At 42.6% G+C, this 17,801-nt stretch overlaps 1 protein-coding gene across 1 annotated transcript in view; it reads left to right on the forward strand.

Annotated features, from left to right (window-relative positions):
- npffr2a (neuropeptide FF receptor 2a) overlaps positions 1–17,801 on the forward strand; it is a 52,123-nt gene that overhangs the window by 13,265 nt on the left and 21,057 nt on the right. The window contains exon 3 of the mRNA XM_079815062.1: positions 6,153–6,252. Coding sequence (XP_079671188.1) covers positions 6,153–6,252 — 100 coding nt within the window. The remainder of the gene's footprint in view (positions 1–6,152; positions 6,253–17,801) is intronic.

Raw genomic sequence — 17,801 nt, forward strand, 5'->3', positions numbered from 1 at the left:
CAAAGATTTTCTATTGGGTTCAGGTCTGGAGACTGGCTAGGCCACTCCAGGACCTTGAGATGCTTCTTACAGAGCCACTCCTTGGTTGCCCTGGCTGTGTGTTTCGGGTCGTTGGCAGAACCAGCCACGACCCATCTTCAATGCTCTCACTGAGGGAAGAAGGTTGTTGGCCAAGATCTCGCGATACATGGCCCCATCCATCCTCCCCTCAATGCGGTGCAGTCGTCCTGTCCCCTTTGCAGAAAAGCATCCCCAAAGAAAATGTTTGCCAAAGAAACCATGCTTCACGGTTGGGATGGTGGTTATTTTTGTCTCATCAGACCACATGACCTTCTCCCATTCCTCCTCTGGATCATCCAGATGGTCATTGGCAAACTTCAGATGGGCCTGGACATGCGCTGGCTTGAGCAGCTCCCTGACCGATCCATGACGGTGAGCATGACCTATCCCTGATGGCGTAGTGTGTTTCTAAGGGTTTTCTTTGAGACTGGGGTCCCAGCTCTCTTCAGGTCATTGACCAGGTCCTGCCGTGTAGTTCTGGGCTGATCCCTCACCTTCCTAATGATCATTGATGCTCCACGAGGTGAGATCTTGCATGGTGCCCCAGACCGAGGGAGATTGACCGTCATCTTGAACTTCTTCCATTTTCTAATAATTGCGCCAACAGTTGTTGCCTTCTCACCAAGCTGCTTGCCTATTGTCCTGTAGCCCATCCCAGCCTTGTGCAGGTCTACAATTTTATCCCTGATGTCCTTACACAGCTCTCTGGTCTTGGCCATCGTGGAGAGGTTGGAGTCTGTTTGATTGAGTGTGTGGACAGGTGTCTTTTATACAGGTAACGAGTTCAAACAGGTGAAGTTAATACAGGTAAAGAGTGGAGAAAAGGAGGACTTCTTAAAGGTCCCATGGCATGAACTTTTCATTTTATGAGGTTTTTTAACATTAATATGAGTTCCCCTAGCCTGTATATGGTCCCCAAGTGGCTAGAAATTTTGATGGGTGTAAACAGAGTTCTGGCTGTCTTTCTCTGCCTTTGAGAAAATGAGAAATCAGATATGGAATTTTCCTGTTATGAAGTCATAACAGGAAAGGTTACCTCCCCTTCCTCTGCTTTGCCCGCCCAGAGCACAGAGAAAATAGATTCAGTTTATGTCAGCACAGGCTTTACAAACAGACTTTACGATATGGATTCGACAGCACCGCGACAAACAGTGAGTAACAGTGTTCTTTAATGCCTTATCTGTGATCAGTGATTTCTGATGTGTAGCTAATCATTCAAGTTCACACAAACTTTCTTTCTAGATCGTTTAATGATTGCCGTCTTGATGCCCTAAGTGTAGTGCATCAGTGAATCAAGCCAGTGACTAAAACGATCGTTTCTGTTAGTAGCATGAAACAACAGAGAGACTACAGAGAGCGATCAAATAACACTCTTTATAATGTCCGGAGCTGTCAATCACATATCGCGAGTGTATCTGCACACTTGCCCAAACTGCCGTTATAATGAATGATGCTGTTATGCTGCACAGTGAAGCTGTGAGTCGACGTGACTGGGACTGTTTATTCAGAACTCTCAGCTACAAATGAAGAGTTTCGTTGCAAAACGAGATATATCCATTTTGAGAAATGTTGGTTATTTGACATTATTATTTAAGACATCAACAGTCAAGTTCATTCACAATTTTTTGTACATTAAACTATTACTTGAGCTCAGTGAAGGCCGGGACACAATATTCTTCAAATCCAGGATATTTTTTATTTAATTTTATGTCCATAAATAAGTCAAAAACCATGCCAAAATGCAACATATTTATCTTAACATTGTCAAACATCTTAAATTGGTTACAAAAACAATACATCATAAATATATGGAATAGTATATACAAAGATTGATTAATAATAATAAGATTCCGAGTTAGTTTTGGTCAGAACATACACAACATAACGTTTTTTTTTTTTTTTTTTTTTTGCAAAACGCTATATATCCACCTTATAATCTACTACGTAATACCATTAAGAAAAGCTAGTGAATCAATGTTTTGTGTGTGTGTGTGTGTGTGTGTGTGTGTGTGTGTGTGTGTGTGTCGGCATGACAGACCAACATTACTCGCAGTCGCACGATGACAACAATTAATCTTTGGATGTTTTCCCTCCCCTGAATGCCTTGCCCGTTTGGTCTTCTCCCTTTGATGATTTTCTTAAGATGCCTTCCTCTTTCTCCCAACAGCAGCTGGAATGACCGGCTCCAATCCGTCATCGAAATCCATAACGTTAGCTTGACTCTGAAGCTTTGATTCTCTGACTGACAGACAGCTGTTGATCAGTGACTTAGCCTACGTGACTGACAGCTCGCCTACAGAATAAACTGGTAAACGTTTTTTAGTTAGCCTATTGAATCCTCTTTTTAAAAATATGTTTTTTGTTTTGATATTATCGTTAAATCACTGAGCAAACTCGGAGCACTTCACCGGCGGTGACTCTCTCCTCGCGTGACATCCTGAGCTCGCGCAGCGTCCTAAACGTTCTATATCGCACTTTGTAAAGAAACTGGGCTGGCGGATATCGCGTTTTGTGAAAAAATACATTTTGTAGTTGGCTTAAAATGTACATTTTCAAATCTTATTAATGGCAGCAATTCACACATAGATTAAGGTACATCTAAACAGTGATTTCCAATAATAAAATCCAAATGTCAAAAAATGGCGTTTATCGCGTTTTGCAACCAAACTCTTCAAATAAGCTTGCGCTAACAGCACAGTGCTTTCAACAACTCAAGTACAATAACTGTAGCAGACCCTGTCCGAATGATGGCTAGACTTTACTGATGTTTCAGGAGTTTATTGAAACAGTTTATCTCCAAAAATCACCGTAATAAGAGCTGAACAAAAAACAAAGTGTGCATAAACACCTCTTATACAAACTCTCTCTCCATAGCATTATCAATAACAATACAGCGAAATACACAAACATACTCATTACAAATGACAGTAAACAATACACACCACACCTAGTAAATAATACACATACACACCTATTGTCTTTTCGGGGGGTGCTAAACAAACTGTAAACTTTATATCTGCTTAAACCCAATGAACGATGAACCGCAAGCTCTCACGAGTGCTCCCTCTTTTTTCATATCGCTCCCTAGACTGCAACACCCGTCAAAATAAAAGTCCCTACTTATTTGCACAGATAATACAGACCTAAAACCTTAAATGCACAGAAATGTCAAAAATGTACACAAAAACGAATTAAAAGATATATTACAATGAAGTCTGTTACAATAAAACTTCCTCCAGCTCTCTGTGGTTCACAAGTGCCCAGTCAATCAGTCTCTCTCTCTCAGGCATGCAGTGCGTGCAGTGCCTCGCTAAACCACGCCCCCTCCGCAACATTTCAAATGCAAAGATGTCAGCCAATCACAATAGTGGGCGTTTTCACTGAAGTCTCACAACAGACACGCCACCTTGAAACATGGCATTCAGCCACAGGGCAAACATCAGTATAGAAAAAATGCATTTTATTTCTAAATTATGAATTTTTTTTATGTAAAAATCATACTAACAATATAAGTACACCTCAGGAAACATTATAAAATAATAGAAAAATGCCATGCCATGGGACCTTTAAAGAAAAACTAACAGGTCTGTGAGGGCCGGAATTCTTACTGGTTGGTAGGTGATCAAATACTTATGTCATGCAATAAAATGCAAATTAATCATTTAAAAATCATACAATGTGATTTTCTGGATTTTTGTTTTAGATTCCGTCACTCACAGTTGAAGTGTACCTATGATACAAATTACAGACCTCTACATGCTTTGTAAGTAGGAAAACCTGCAAAATCGGCAGTGTATCAAATACTTGTTCTCCCCACTGTACATGGCACACTGCTGTGAGCAATACATGCTGCTGCTGTACAATATAGCGTACATGAATTGCCCACAACAGATCTATACAGGTGTAGCTAGAGAAGATGGGGAGTTTCTGAAAGCGTACTGCACTGCTAAGGCAAATGCTAACCAAATATTTGAAGGTTGAGCATGCAAGCTCATTGGCTACAAATACAGCAGAAACCAATCACCTGAGCCCTATAGATAATGATGTGATTGCAAGCAGGTTGAGCTAAGGACCTATTAGCTTGCACCATCTAGATTTTCTTGACAGAACTTTGTATTTCAGACCGATGCAAGAACACATCCTGTGTAAACGGCCCCTAAAACGCAAATGAATTCTGTCTCCTACACGCACACTCCCCACCCCCACAGCAAAATATTGTTAAGCCTTTCCCTAAGCCAATTCACCTCCTCCAATCATACACAAAATACTTCAAATCCCACCAGATGGTAAGTGTGATAGCAACTGACCCACATGCTGTATACCAAGGCATAATTTGAAGGCATATTGCTGTTCTTGCCCACAGCAGTGCATTGATTAAAATTTAGCAAATTTTTGACTTAAAGGGGGGGGGGACGGACACTCAGTTTCAGTCAGTCTCATGTCAATCTTGAGTACCTATAGAGTAGCATTGCATCCTGCATATCTCCGAAAAGGGCGTATCGTGTGGGCGGAGCTAAAGAATGTCGAGCGCGCGCCGCTGTTACTGTGTTGAGTGTGTCTGAAAGCTGCGTCATCCCTAAAAGCGGGAAAAAACTTTATTCAACATAAAAAATGGCTTTTAATCAGATACAGCCATACATCTATGATCCGGAATCAGACCCAGAGGCTGAAGTTGAACAGGAGCAGCAGCAAAAACAACTAGAGCAGGACATCTCTATGTGGTATAAGTTACACTAACTATATAATATGCTTAGCGGCTTGTGTTATTTACACATTTATACTTTAATTATATCGTGTGTGTGTGTGTGTGTGTGTGTGTGTGTGTGTGTGTGTGTGTGTGTGTGTGTGTGTGTGTGTGTGTGTGTTTACGCGTGGTTTGTGTAGACATGATTTGTAGTAAGCTGGTTTTGCGCGTCAGGCTAGTGTTTACATAGAAAGACATGGAATAGTAGCGCATTTGAATGAAGAAGCACGCTTATTTAGTTCAACATATTTCCCCATTCTTTGTGTATTGTTGTTTGGAGTGCTTTTACAATACACAAACATACACATATAGTGGCCAGCTAAACAAATGTACACACTATACATCGCATGCTCCATTGATCAATACGTGGTCATGTTTGGGCTACTTGATGGGCATAGGCAAAAACAGACATTTGAAGCAGTCTTACTCACTGCCTGCGGTTCCAACGTTGGGACCTTTATCGTTGGGACCGCTCCATCCTTCAGTATTAGGCGATTTGAAAATCCGGAAAAGCAAATTCCATCCACTTTTGCCTTAACGCGGGGTTATTTGGCTACGAGCCAGCGCTTTTTTAGCCTATTGCTTTCACGCGCTCTCTCTCTCTCGCGCGCGCGCTCTTCCGGTAGAATTGTCCGTACGGCCCATACAAGGAAATTCCGCCCTGTTGACGTCAAGCAGACCCATGATCGAAAAAAACTTTCCGAAACTTATGACTAACAGGAAGTACTAATTTTGGCAAAGAAATACTCCCATCAAACGTCCACCTTAGCTTTTGAAACTGTGTCCATGTTTAGCATGGGAATCCAAGTCTTTAACAGTGCAAAAAGATCAGTATGCATGAAACAGCATTTCACCCCCCCTTTAAGGGTTTAAAGTCAAAACTGGCCAAATAAACTGAAATGATATTCAGTATATGATATTCGTTAACCGTGACTTTGCTTTTTTTAAGGGTTATAAGTTTTTTTTAATCAGTCATAGTTTCCAGGCAAATATTATTTTATTATCTCAGTCAAAAATGAATTTCTAAAAAAATCTGTATTTTTCAATGTTTCTGTATTTTTTCCTACTTAAAGTGGCATTTTGTCAATATGCAAAATACCCTCCACTGTACATGAAATTTAGTACACCAGCTGCTTGGTTGAGTCAATGTGTGCAAGATGCATGTCAAATGACACTCGACATGATAAACTGCATCATTGTAAATGCTATGAAAGTTCAGTAGTGCATACATTATAGGACACCATTTACAATCATTTTTAACAGACATTAATGTTATCCAATTATTATGTATCTGCCTGTATAATTTAGTAAGGTTCATCTCAGTATGTGATCTCACTCTTCTCCCCAGGTTGGCCGTTTGGAAGCATGGTCTGCAAAATGAGCGGTATGGTCCAGGGCATATCAGTCTCAGCCTCCGTTTTCACCTTGGTTGCCATAGCGGTTGACAGGTAATGTCATGGTAATATCACCTTGTCCCCCAGCTCAGGCATTAATTATGCACTGACAAAAGATCATATGACATAGAATGACAGTTGTAATAATAAAAAAAAAAAATGTAAATAGCATTTGAGCTTAAATGTAAAGAGTGGTTTCTTAACCTTTATGACTCGAAGGCCGCTCATTATCCAAAACTATATATATGAAGGCTGAGATATTTCTGGCATTTCTGCTGTAATTATCAAACTTTTTTATTAAAAAACTGTGAGTATTGATGTATCCGCCTGTTTCTCCAGCAACCAATGGGTGCTGACCTACTTCCGCTTTCTGGTATTGTGTTTCCTGTTCAGCGGCTAACCTCTACTAGCGTACCATGATATCGACAGAGAAGGCAACATTACTTTGATTAGAATTAGTTCAATAGTTCTGTGTTGGTATTTTTTATATTTATTTATTTTTCTGTGGGCAGACATACAGTAAGTTACTATTTTATATAACTTACGAGAAACAGAGAGAAATGTCGACACGTCCTCTTCAGCAGCTTGAATGTTTCCCTTTGCCATGGCAACTCTCAACGGCCACCAGGACTTATACAGTTTTATAAAAGCTATTTATTATTTGTTCTAAAAGAATCACCTCAGAAAGTGTACGAATGAGTGTAAGAATCATCTCAGAAAAATGTATTCTTCTGTCAGGCGCAGTGAAGCCTAGGACAAACGCTGTCAAGATGAGATGGTGTAGCCAGGCTATGTTTGTGTCATCATTCCAACATTATGTTCATAACTTGTTACGAAATGCAAAGTTTAATACCTCAGAAAAATTAACTTTCCTCTCAACATAAGCCTGCCCTGATGTGAGCGCGGCGCGCGCTCTTCAGTTGTGGAGGCGCGCGCGCTGTATATCACATCACAGAAGTACACAAAGTAATCGGATCAGGTCGTTTACATGGTGAAATTTTTCATTTGATTGGTTCATGAAAAGGGTTATCCCACCCCTCTTAAACCGATTACAATTTCATTCGGTTCGGGCATTTTATTCCGATTTAGGTGTTTATAAATGGCCATTGCTTCATGTCATCTAGCCACTCAGTCAGACGGGATGGATGAGGGACTGTTACGGTACTGTCGTCACAACTTGTTTAAACATCCATGGTGTGTATCCACCTCCGTTTTTTGTCCATTTATGCTTCATCCATTGAGAAACACCGGCTTTTACAGCAAACAAGATAGCAAGCTACAAGCTATCAAACGTACACAAGCTTCGAACAGGAAAAGGACAACCGACTTCCGGTTCAAACCCGCTATGAATCAAGGGTAAATTCACTCACCAGGAAAAAGGTGGATTAAATTAAATAACTATGATTCATTTTGTGATTTCCCAGATAGCATGTAATCATTGAAACAAAGTTGAGTCAATGTTTATGCGTCAACGCTAATTGCATTGAATTAACATTGTAAAGTGATGTTGGTTCTGTCACGTGCAGGATATGAGGACCCAAAAGCAGAAGGTGATTTGACAAAGTTTTAATTCAGTTCAGGGCAGAATTACTCAGGAAGCTACAAGGCATATAAATCCAACAGAAAGTTCATCAAACGTAAGGAACAGAGCCGCCCGGTCAGGAACGGCAATGGGAAACCCTCGGCGGCAGAGAGATAGGCTGGGTTCGAAGAGAGCAAGGAATGCCAAGCCGTAAACCACTCACGTAGCTGGAGACTTCGAATAGAGCAGATACGAGGTGATAACAAATCAGTCAGGAATGAACATGCACCGGACGGGACTAAGACGGGACAGTGATAGACAAATAGGTACGTAACATTAAGGCAATAATCCGACGAAGAACAAGAGAAAGGAAGGACAAGAAATAGAGAAGCCAATCAGAGAAAGTGGGCAACAGATGAGAACGATAGAGATAATGAACAAGACTGTGAGTACGAAAGAAATGAGGTGATGAGAGACAGCTGAAAACGATTGAGTAAATGAATGCTAATGTGTGTGCGTAACAGAATGTAATAATGAGTGTGACCAGAAGAGGGAGAAAAGAGAAAAGAAAGAAAGGAAAGAGCCAGGATCATGACAGTACCCTCTCCTCAAGAAGCGCCTCCTGGCGCAACAGAGGAGGACTGACGGGAGCGGTAGAAGTCCTCGATCAGCGAGCGGTCCAGGACGTCCCGGGACGGAATCCAACTCCTCTCCTCCGGACCGTATCCCTCCCAATCGACCAGGAATTGATGACCACGACCCCGAGGGCGAACATCGAGAAGTCTACGAACCCTATAGGTGGGGGCGCCCTCAACACGAACCGGAGAAGAAAGCGAACGAGGAGGAATACGGGTAACGGGCTTAATACATGACACGTGAAAGACAGGATGAATGCGTCGGAGATTGGCAGACAATTTGAGTCTGACAGAGACAGGACTGAGGATCTTAAGGACCCGAAATGGTCCAATAAATTTAGGTGCCAGTTTACGCGAAGTGGACTGAAGAGGTAGGTTAAGGGTGGACAACCAAACCCTCTGCCCAACAGAATACCGAGGACTCTTAACTCGACGCCTATTAGCGGCGCGCTGTGTATGAGAACGAGACTTGCAAAGGGAAGACCTGACCGCTCTCCAAGTACGCTTAGCACGTCGAATAAAGACCTCAACAGACGGCATCCTAGCGTCCGTCTCTTGTGAGGGAAAAAGCGGAGGTTGGTAACCAAGGCAACACTGAAAAGGTGATAAACCCGTCGCAGAGGACGGGGCGGAATTATGCGCGTACTCTGCCCAGGGAAGCTGTTCTGACCAGGAAGCCGGATTGCGAAAAGCTAGACTACGAACTATTTGATTGGCTCGTTCGGCCTGGCCATTGGTTTGAGGATGAAAACCGGAGGAGAGACTAGCCGAAGCCCCAATGAGACGACAAAACTCCTTCCAAAACAAAGAAGAGAATTGGGGACCTCTATCGGACACGATATCGGAGGGAAGACCATGAATCTTAAAAATCTTGTCGACGACTACTTGTGCGGTCTCTCTAGCGGACGGAAGCTTTGGTAAGGGGACAAAGTGAGCAGCTTTGGAAAAACGGTCCACGACAGTGAGTATCACGGTGTTCCCCTCAGAGGCAGGAAGACCCGTGATAAAATCCATGGCGATGTGCGACCATGGGCGAGACGGTAACGGAAGAGGACGCAGCAATCCCGCCGGAGGTGCATTACCAGACTTAGTCTGAGCGCAGACAGCACACGAAGCGACGTAACGCCGTATGTCGCGTTCACGAGAGGGCCACCAGAACCTCTGGCGGATGGCAGCGACGGTGCCCCTAACACCAGGATGAGCGAATAATTTAGAAGAGTGACCCCATTGAAGAACCGCGAGACGAGTAGATGGAGGAACGTACAGAAGACCTCTTGGACAGAGACGAGGAGTAATGGCATGAGCCAAAGATCGCTTAACCAAACGTTCTATTCCCCAGACAGCTGCGCCCACCACCATACCCTGAGGAAGAATCTCCTCGTTAGTAGGAACAACCTCTGGAGAATCGAACTGTCGCGAGAGAGCATCTGGCTTAAGGTTCTTAGAACCAGGACGGTAGGAGATGGAGAAATCAAAACGTGTAAAGAAAAGTGCCCACCGAGCCTGACGGGCATTGAGTCTCTTAGCAGAATGAATGTACTCCAAATTTCTATGATCAGTCCAGACAATGAACGGAATCGAAGCACCCTCAAGCCAGTGACGCCACTCACCGAGAGCGAGACGGATAGCCAATAATTCGCGGTTACCCACATCATAATTGCGTTCGGCGGGAGAGAGACGATGTGAAAAGTAAGCGCAAGGGTGAACCTTATCGTCAGAGGATGAGCGCTGGGAAAGAACGGCCCCCACGCCCACCTCTGACGCATCGACCTCTACTATGAATTGTCTGGAGACATCTGGAGTTCTTAAAATAGGCGCCGTCGTAAAAAGGGATTTGAGGCGATCGAAAGCAATCTGAGCCACATCAGTCCAGGAGAAACGGACCTTGACGGATGTGAGCGCCGAAAGAGGAGCGGCGATCTGACTAAAATTGCGGATAAACCGACGGTAAAAATTAGCAAAACCCAAAAAACGTTGAAGGGCGACACGCGAGTCGGGTACCGGCCAATCGGTGACAGCACGAACCTTGGAAGGGTCCATGCTAACCCCCTCCGAGGAAATAACAGAACCGAGAAAAGAAATAGACTGAGCGTGGAAAGTGCACTTCTCTGCTTTAACAAACAATCGATTCTCTAGGAGACGTTGAAGAACTTGACGAACATGCTGAGTATGTACTTGGAGAGAGGGAGAGAAAATCAAAATAACGTCGAGATAAACAAAAACAAAAATGTTCAGCATGTCTCTAAGAACGTCGTTAATTAACGCCTGGAACACGGCAGGGGCGTTAACCAACCCGAACGGAAGAACGCGATATTCGAAATGCCCTAGCGGAGTATTAAACGCTGTCTTCCACTCGTCCCCCTCCCTTATGCGTACAAGGTGGTAAGCATTGCGGAGATCTAACTTAGAAAAAATCTTGGCCCCCTGCAGGATCTCGAAGGCAGATGACATCAGCGGCAAGGGATAGCGATTCTTGACCGTGATGTCATTCAAGCCTCGATAATCAATGCAGGGACGCAATGAACCATCCTTCTTTTTAACAAAGAAAAAACCCGCACCGGCAGGGGAGGAGGAAGGTACAATGGTACCGGCGTTAAGCGAATCAGATAAATATCTCTCAAGTGCTTCGCGCTCGGGGGCGGACAGAGAATAAAGTCTCCCACGAGGAGGAGTGGTACCGGGAAGAAGGTCGATACTACAGTCATAAGGTCGATGCGGAGGAAGAGAAGTGGCCCTGGAACGACTGAAAACCGCCCGAAGATCATGGTACTCCTCCGGGACCCCAGACAAATCACCCGGCTCCTCCTGGAAAACAGAAATAGAAGAGACAGGAGAAACAGCAGACGACAAACAGTTAACATGACAAGACAAATTCCAAGAAAGAATGGAATCTCTGGACCAGTCAATCTGAGGGTTATGCTTTACTAACCAGGGATGTCCTAAAACAACAGGGTAATAAGGAGAATGGAAAACAAGAAAAGAAATTGTCTCTTGATGATTGCCTGATATGGTGAGACTCACCGGAACTGTGGCAAAGCGCACTCTAGAGATGATACTACCATCAAGAGTGTGTACAGGGGTGGAGTCTTTAAGTTCAATGAGGGGAATCCCCTGTTCACGAGCCCAAGTCTCATCAACAAAACTTCCCTCGGCTCCCGAATCGATCAACACCGGGCAGGAAACGGAATCTCCCAACCAGCGGATGAGAGCGGAGAAGGTAGTGCGTGTGCGTGGCGGAGGGTCTAAAGTAGAAGCGCTCACCAGTAACCCTCTCTCTACGGGTGAGCTCTGGCTTTTACCGGGCAGGTGGCGACTCGATGAGATGCAGACCCACAGTACATACATAGGCGTCCCAAGATGCGGCGCTGGCGCTCAGCAGCAGAGATTCGCAGACCACCCAGGTGCATTGGCTCGGACTTATCAGCCGAAGGAGATGGTGGAGATGAAAGCACCGGAGAGGAAATAAGTGATCCATCCAGAGTGCGACTGCGGCGACGAATCTCAAAACGCTTCTCAATGCGAATAGCAGAGTCAATAAGAGGATCCAGTCGAGTCGGTAGTCCATGAGCAAGGATCTCGTCCTTAATCTCGCCATTAAGCCCCTCGAGAAAACGAGCTACCAGGGCTGACTCGTTCCAGTCACAGGAGGCAGATAAGGTGCGGAATTCAATTGAGAAATCGCCTGCTGAACCTCTCCCCTGGCGAAGCGTGGACAGGAACCGGGAAGCCTCTGCTCCGAACGCGGAGCGGTCAAAGACCCGCAGCATCTCTTCCTTGAAGCTGATATAACGACTAAGGCAGTTGGCCTCAGAATTCCATACCGCTGTTCCCCACTCCCGGGCGCGGCCAGTCAGCAGTGAGATGACAAAGGCGATGCGAGAGCCCTCGGACGCGTACGAGGAAGGCTGCAGAGAAAAGACCACCTCACATTGGGTCAAAAATGATCGGCATTCCCTTGGCTCACCGGAATAACACGGCGGGTTGTTGACTCTGGGCTCTGGAACACCCTGACCACTGGAAGAAGAAAACTCAACACGAAGGTGATGAAGCTGTTGCGCAATCTCGGTCATGCGAGCTGCAAGGGAATCCATGGTCTCACGAGCAGCAGCCAGCTCCTCCTCATGACGGCCCAGAAAAGCTCCCTGAAGTTTGAGCGCTGCTTGAAGATGACTCTCCTTCGCTGGGTCCATTCCTCTTGGTCGGATTATTCTGTCACGTGCAGGATATGAGGACCCAAAAGCAGAAGGTGATTTGACAAAGTTTTAATTCAGTTCAGGGCAGAATTACTCAGGAAGCTACAAGGCATATAAATCCAACAGAAAGTTCATCAAACGTAAGGAACAGAGCCGCCCGGTCAGGAACGGCAATGGGAAACCCTCGGCGGCAGAGAGATAGGCTGGGTTCGAAGAGAGCAAGGAATGCCAAGCCGTAAACCACTCACGTAGCTGGAGACTTCGAATAGAGCAGATACGAGGTGATAACAAATCAGTCAGGAATGAACATGCACCGGACGGGACTAAGACGGGACAGTGATAGACAAATAGGTACGTAACATTAAGGCAATAATCCGACGAAGAACAAGAGAAAGGAAGGACAAGAAATAGAGAAGCCAATCAGAGAAAGTGGGCAACAGATGAGAACGATAGAGATAATGAACAAGACTGTGAGTACGAAAGAAATGAGGTGATGAGAGACAGCTGAAAACGATTGAGTAAATGAATGCTAATGTGTGTGCGTAACAGAATGTAATAATGAGTGTGACCAGAAGAGGGAGAAAAGAGAAAAGAAAGAAAGGAAAGAGCCAGGATCATGACAGGTTCAGTATCACTCTTGCACCCTCAGTTAATGTTGAAGCAATGTTAAGATTTCAACCACAAATCAATGGTAATAGCGTTGATTCATTATTACAAAGTGATTTTTCAACATCTCTTTTGCACCCTCAGTTAATGTTGAAGCAATGTTGATATGTCAACCACAAATCAGCAGTAATATCATTGATTCAACATTACAAAGTGATATTTTTTCAACATCACTTTTACACCCTCAATTCATGTTGAAGCAATGTTGTGATTTCAACCACAAGTCAATGGTAATATTATTGATTCAATATTACAGAATTATATTTTTCAACATCACTTTTGCTGTTGAAACAATTTTTTGATTTTCAACAAAAAATAAATTATAGTATCATTGAATCAACATTATGAACTGATGTTAGTTCAATATCACATTTGCAACCGCATTTAATGTTGAATCAATGGTGAACAAAAAATCAATGGTAATGCTATTGAATCAACATTACACTATGATGGATTCTACATCACTGATGTTGAATAGGCCTGTAAGTTGGATAAGATATGAAATTGTTTTGTACCGGTACTTTAAAAATGACAGCACTCTAATAAGAGCAGCATTTCTTAATTTGCGTCGATGTGTGACGTGTGTGTGAGCTCTGCTTCCACCGTTCACTAAACAGTAGAAGCAGAAGAGTCAGCAGCTCAGGAAAAAGAACGCAACAGAAAAGTGCGGTGCGGTGCGGCCGGGACGTGCTCGCTTGCGCTGCCGGACTCTGGCCTGAAGCGTGCACACGCCTTTCACTCAGACAGATTGCGGCGCCAGTTTCGCGGATTATTAGGTTTTGAATATGTAAAAATGCACGTCCTGGCGAGTATTCGGGTAAACGCAGTCGGATATGTCTTTAGTGAACGCATACAGAGTTAGAGAGCAGGGCAGGAACATGCCTGCCAAGTGAGTTTTTAGGGTTTTTTAAACCAATGAATTGTAAGTTCTACCAGAAAGACTCGGGAGAATAAATACTGTGACAATTATCCATTTATTAACAACCCAGCAAGCAATAAAGTACTTTGGCATAGGCCCCGTCCGTAGCTCGCAATCTGAGGGTCCGGACTCTGCATATCCTGCCTGAAGACGAAGGCAGAGGCGCAGCCGACCCCCACGTGAGGTATGGAAGGGACCATCCTGGTGGTGGTGGGGTGGATGTAGGGAAGGATTTGACTTGGAGGTGGTGGGGAGGATGGCGGTGAATTCGAGCGTCAGCATTTGCGAACTCAGACATGAGTAGTTACCAATCTTTTATACCCAAGTATTAGAATGTGATTGGATAGATAAAAAGTTGAAGTGACGTGACAATTAAGTCTTCCTGGCAGAACTTATGCTAAAGCTTTAATTTCTGTCATATTATTCAATTACTTTTACTGTTTTTTGCCATGGTATCGATTAAGTATTAGTATTGAGGTATTTTAGTCTGGTATCGTATCGAAGTCATACTTTTGGTATTGTGACAACACTATTATACACTCACCTAAAGGATTATTAGGAACACCTGTTCAATTTCTCATTAATGCAAATTATCTAATCATCCAATCACATGGCAGTTGCTTAAATGCATTTAGGGGTGTGGTCCTGGTCAAGACAATCTCCTGAACTCCAAACTGAATGTCAGAATGGGAAAGAAAGGTGATTTAAGCAATTTTGAGCGTGGCATGGTTGTTGGTGACAGACGGGCCGGTCTGAGTATTTCACAATCTGCTCAGTTACTGGGATTTTCACGCACAACCATTTCTAGGGTTTACAAAGAATGGTGTGAAAAGGGAAAAACATCCAGTATGCGGCAGTCCTGTGGGCGAAAATGCCTTGTTGATGCTAGAGGTCAGAGGAGAATGGGCCGATTTATTCAAGCTGATAAAAGAGCAACTTTGACTGAAATAACCACTCGTTACAACCGAGGTATGCAGCAAAGCATTTGTGAAGCCACAACACGCACAACCTTGAGGCGGATGGGCTACAACAGCAGAAGACCCCACCGGGTACCACTCATCTCCACTACATATAGGAAAAAGAGGCTACAATTTGCACAAGCTCACCAAAATTGGACAGTTGAAGACTGGAAAAATGTTGCCTGGTCTGATGAGTCTCGATTTCTGTTGAGACATTCAGATGGTAGAGTCAGAATTTGGCGTAAACAGAATGAGAACATGGATCCATCATGCCTTGTTACCACAAGTGTGAGGGATGTTTTCTTGGCACACTTTAGGCCCCTTAGTGCCAATTGGGCATTGTTTAAATGCCACGGCCTACCTGAGTATTGTTTCTGACCATGTCCATCCCTTTATGACCACCATGTACCCATCCTCTGATGGCTACTTCCAGCAGGATAATGCACCATGTCACAAAGCTTGAATCTTTCAAATTGGTTTCTTGAACATGACAATGAGTTCACTGTACTAAAATGGCCCCCACAGCCACCAGATCTCAACCCAATAGAGCATCTTTGGGATGTGGTGGAACGGGAGCTTCGTGCCCTGGATGTGCATCCCACAAATCTCCATCAACTGCAAGATGCTATCCTATCAATATGGGCCAACATTTCTAAAGAATGCTTTCAGCACCTTGTTGAATCAATGCCAAGTAGAATTAAGGCAGTTCTGAAGGCGAAAGGGGGTCAAGCACAGTATTTGTATAGTGTTCCTAATAATCCTTTAGGTGAGTGTATATAAAAAGTATTTTCTGATATTCTCTTTTTTTGTTATGTTGGTTTACAAATTTGTACTAGGGCTGAAACAATTAGTCGACATTGTCGACAACGTCGACAATAAAAAATTGTCGACAAATATCTTTGTTGTCGAGTAGTCGTTTGATCTCATGTGGCCTAATGTAAGGGCCTACAATATCGCGATTTGACCGCTACGCCGCTGTAGCGCTAGAGTGTAATGCAGCCCTTACAAATGCTATTGCCGTAGAAGAAAACCCAGCACGAATGACAGAGTGCAAACTAATCTGAACTAGCAAGATGTGGGAAAGTTTCACAAAACTTCAAACTAAGACTGCGTCTCAATCAGCTCCCTAGTTCAGTAGTCAGGGCACTGATCAGGGAGTTAGCTCATTGACTCTTGTCCTGATCAGTGCCCTGACTACTGAACCAGGAGCTGATTGAGACATGTAAGGCGAAACTTTTCACGGGAGTACAACGTGCATGTTGGAGCACTTATAGAGGAAACAACTAACTAACTAGCGGTAAATCTCTTTATTAGAGAATGCAATACTACTAATAATTGTAATGATATTAACAATAATAATATAATTACAGTAATGTGATGATTTATTTAGCATAGAATAAAGTTTGATCGAGCTTGGAGTCAGGGCTGTTTTTATTATTATAACACTATTAGGTATTAAAGTCTCATAACTTGCCTGTATTTTGTTCCATATGCATGAAGACTTACAAAAGGCGATGTTAGGAAGAATATCATGTCAGTTACTTTTTCATATTGTTAATTAAAAGGTGAATGAGAATCTGTCAGCTCAATTGTCATGTAAGAGATTAATATTATGTAATTTTGTCTGCAATGTCATTTGCAGATTACTATTTTTACCATTCTTTGTGTCCTGAAGTAAATGTCCTCTTTTTCTGTTTCAGTTCTACGAAAAGCAGTGGGCCTATTGTTGTTTTTCAAATGAAGCTCTTAATATTGCTGCCAAGAGATGTTTACATTCAAACATCTATTTTTTGTGTGTGTCTGTAATGCAGCTAATTTTTGTTTATTATTATTTATTTTTTCAATTGAAAGAGAACAGAATATTTAAACAATGCTCAGAGAGCATTTGTGTGTGATTTGAGTTCTGAGAACTTGGCTCAAAGTTAATTAAAATAACCATTTCAAAAGCTGAAGTGATTTTCTTTTTTATATATTACAGTTAGAATATGTATAACTCAATGTTTTAACTAATTGAAAAAGCTGAATAATCGTTCAAAACTTTACTGATTAGTCGTTGATGGCAATGGCAACAATCGATAATTAGTCGATTAATCGTTCTAATAATCGTTAGATTAATCGTTTATTAAAATAATCGTTTGTTGCAGCCCTAATTTGTACCTTTTCACATTTTTACTCTTTTGGTTTTACATTTTGTCAACGGCTTGTTTACATATTTTTTTATAGTACACTACTGAAGGCCAACGTTGCAAGTTAAATTAAATGTTTATAAGTAAAATTGTTGAAAATGATTGTGATAAATTAGACGATAGATTAATCGATTAATCGATAAATTAGTCGATAGATTAATCGATATAAAAATAGTCATTAGTGGCAGCCCTAATGCTGAATCAATATTGAAATTAACAAAAATAATCAATGGTAATATTGTTGAATCAGCGTTACATTATGATGGATTCTACATCATGGATGCTGAATCAATATTGAAATTAACAAAATAATCAATAGTAATATGGTTGAATCAGTGTTGTTATGATGGATTCTATATCACAAATGCTGAAGGAATATTGAAATTCACAAAAATAATCAATGGTAATATTGTTGAATCAACGTTACACTATGATGGATTTTACATTATGATGTTGAATCGACACTGAAATGATCAAAAACAATTGGTAATATTGTTTGATCAATGTTACAATGTGATGTTGA

This window comes from Gobio gobio, assembly GCF_949357685.1.
Source record: "Gobio gobio genome assembly, chromosome: 4".
Classification (NCBI taxonomy): Eukaryota; Metazoa; Chordata; class Actinopteri; order Cypriniformes; family Gobionidae; genus Gobio; species Gobio gobio.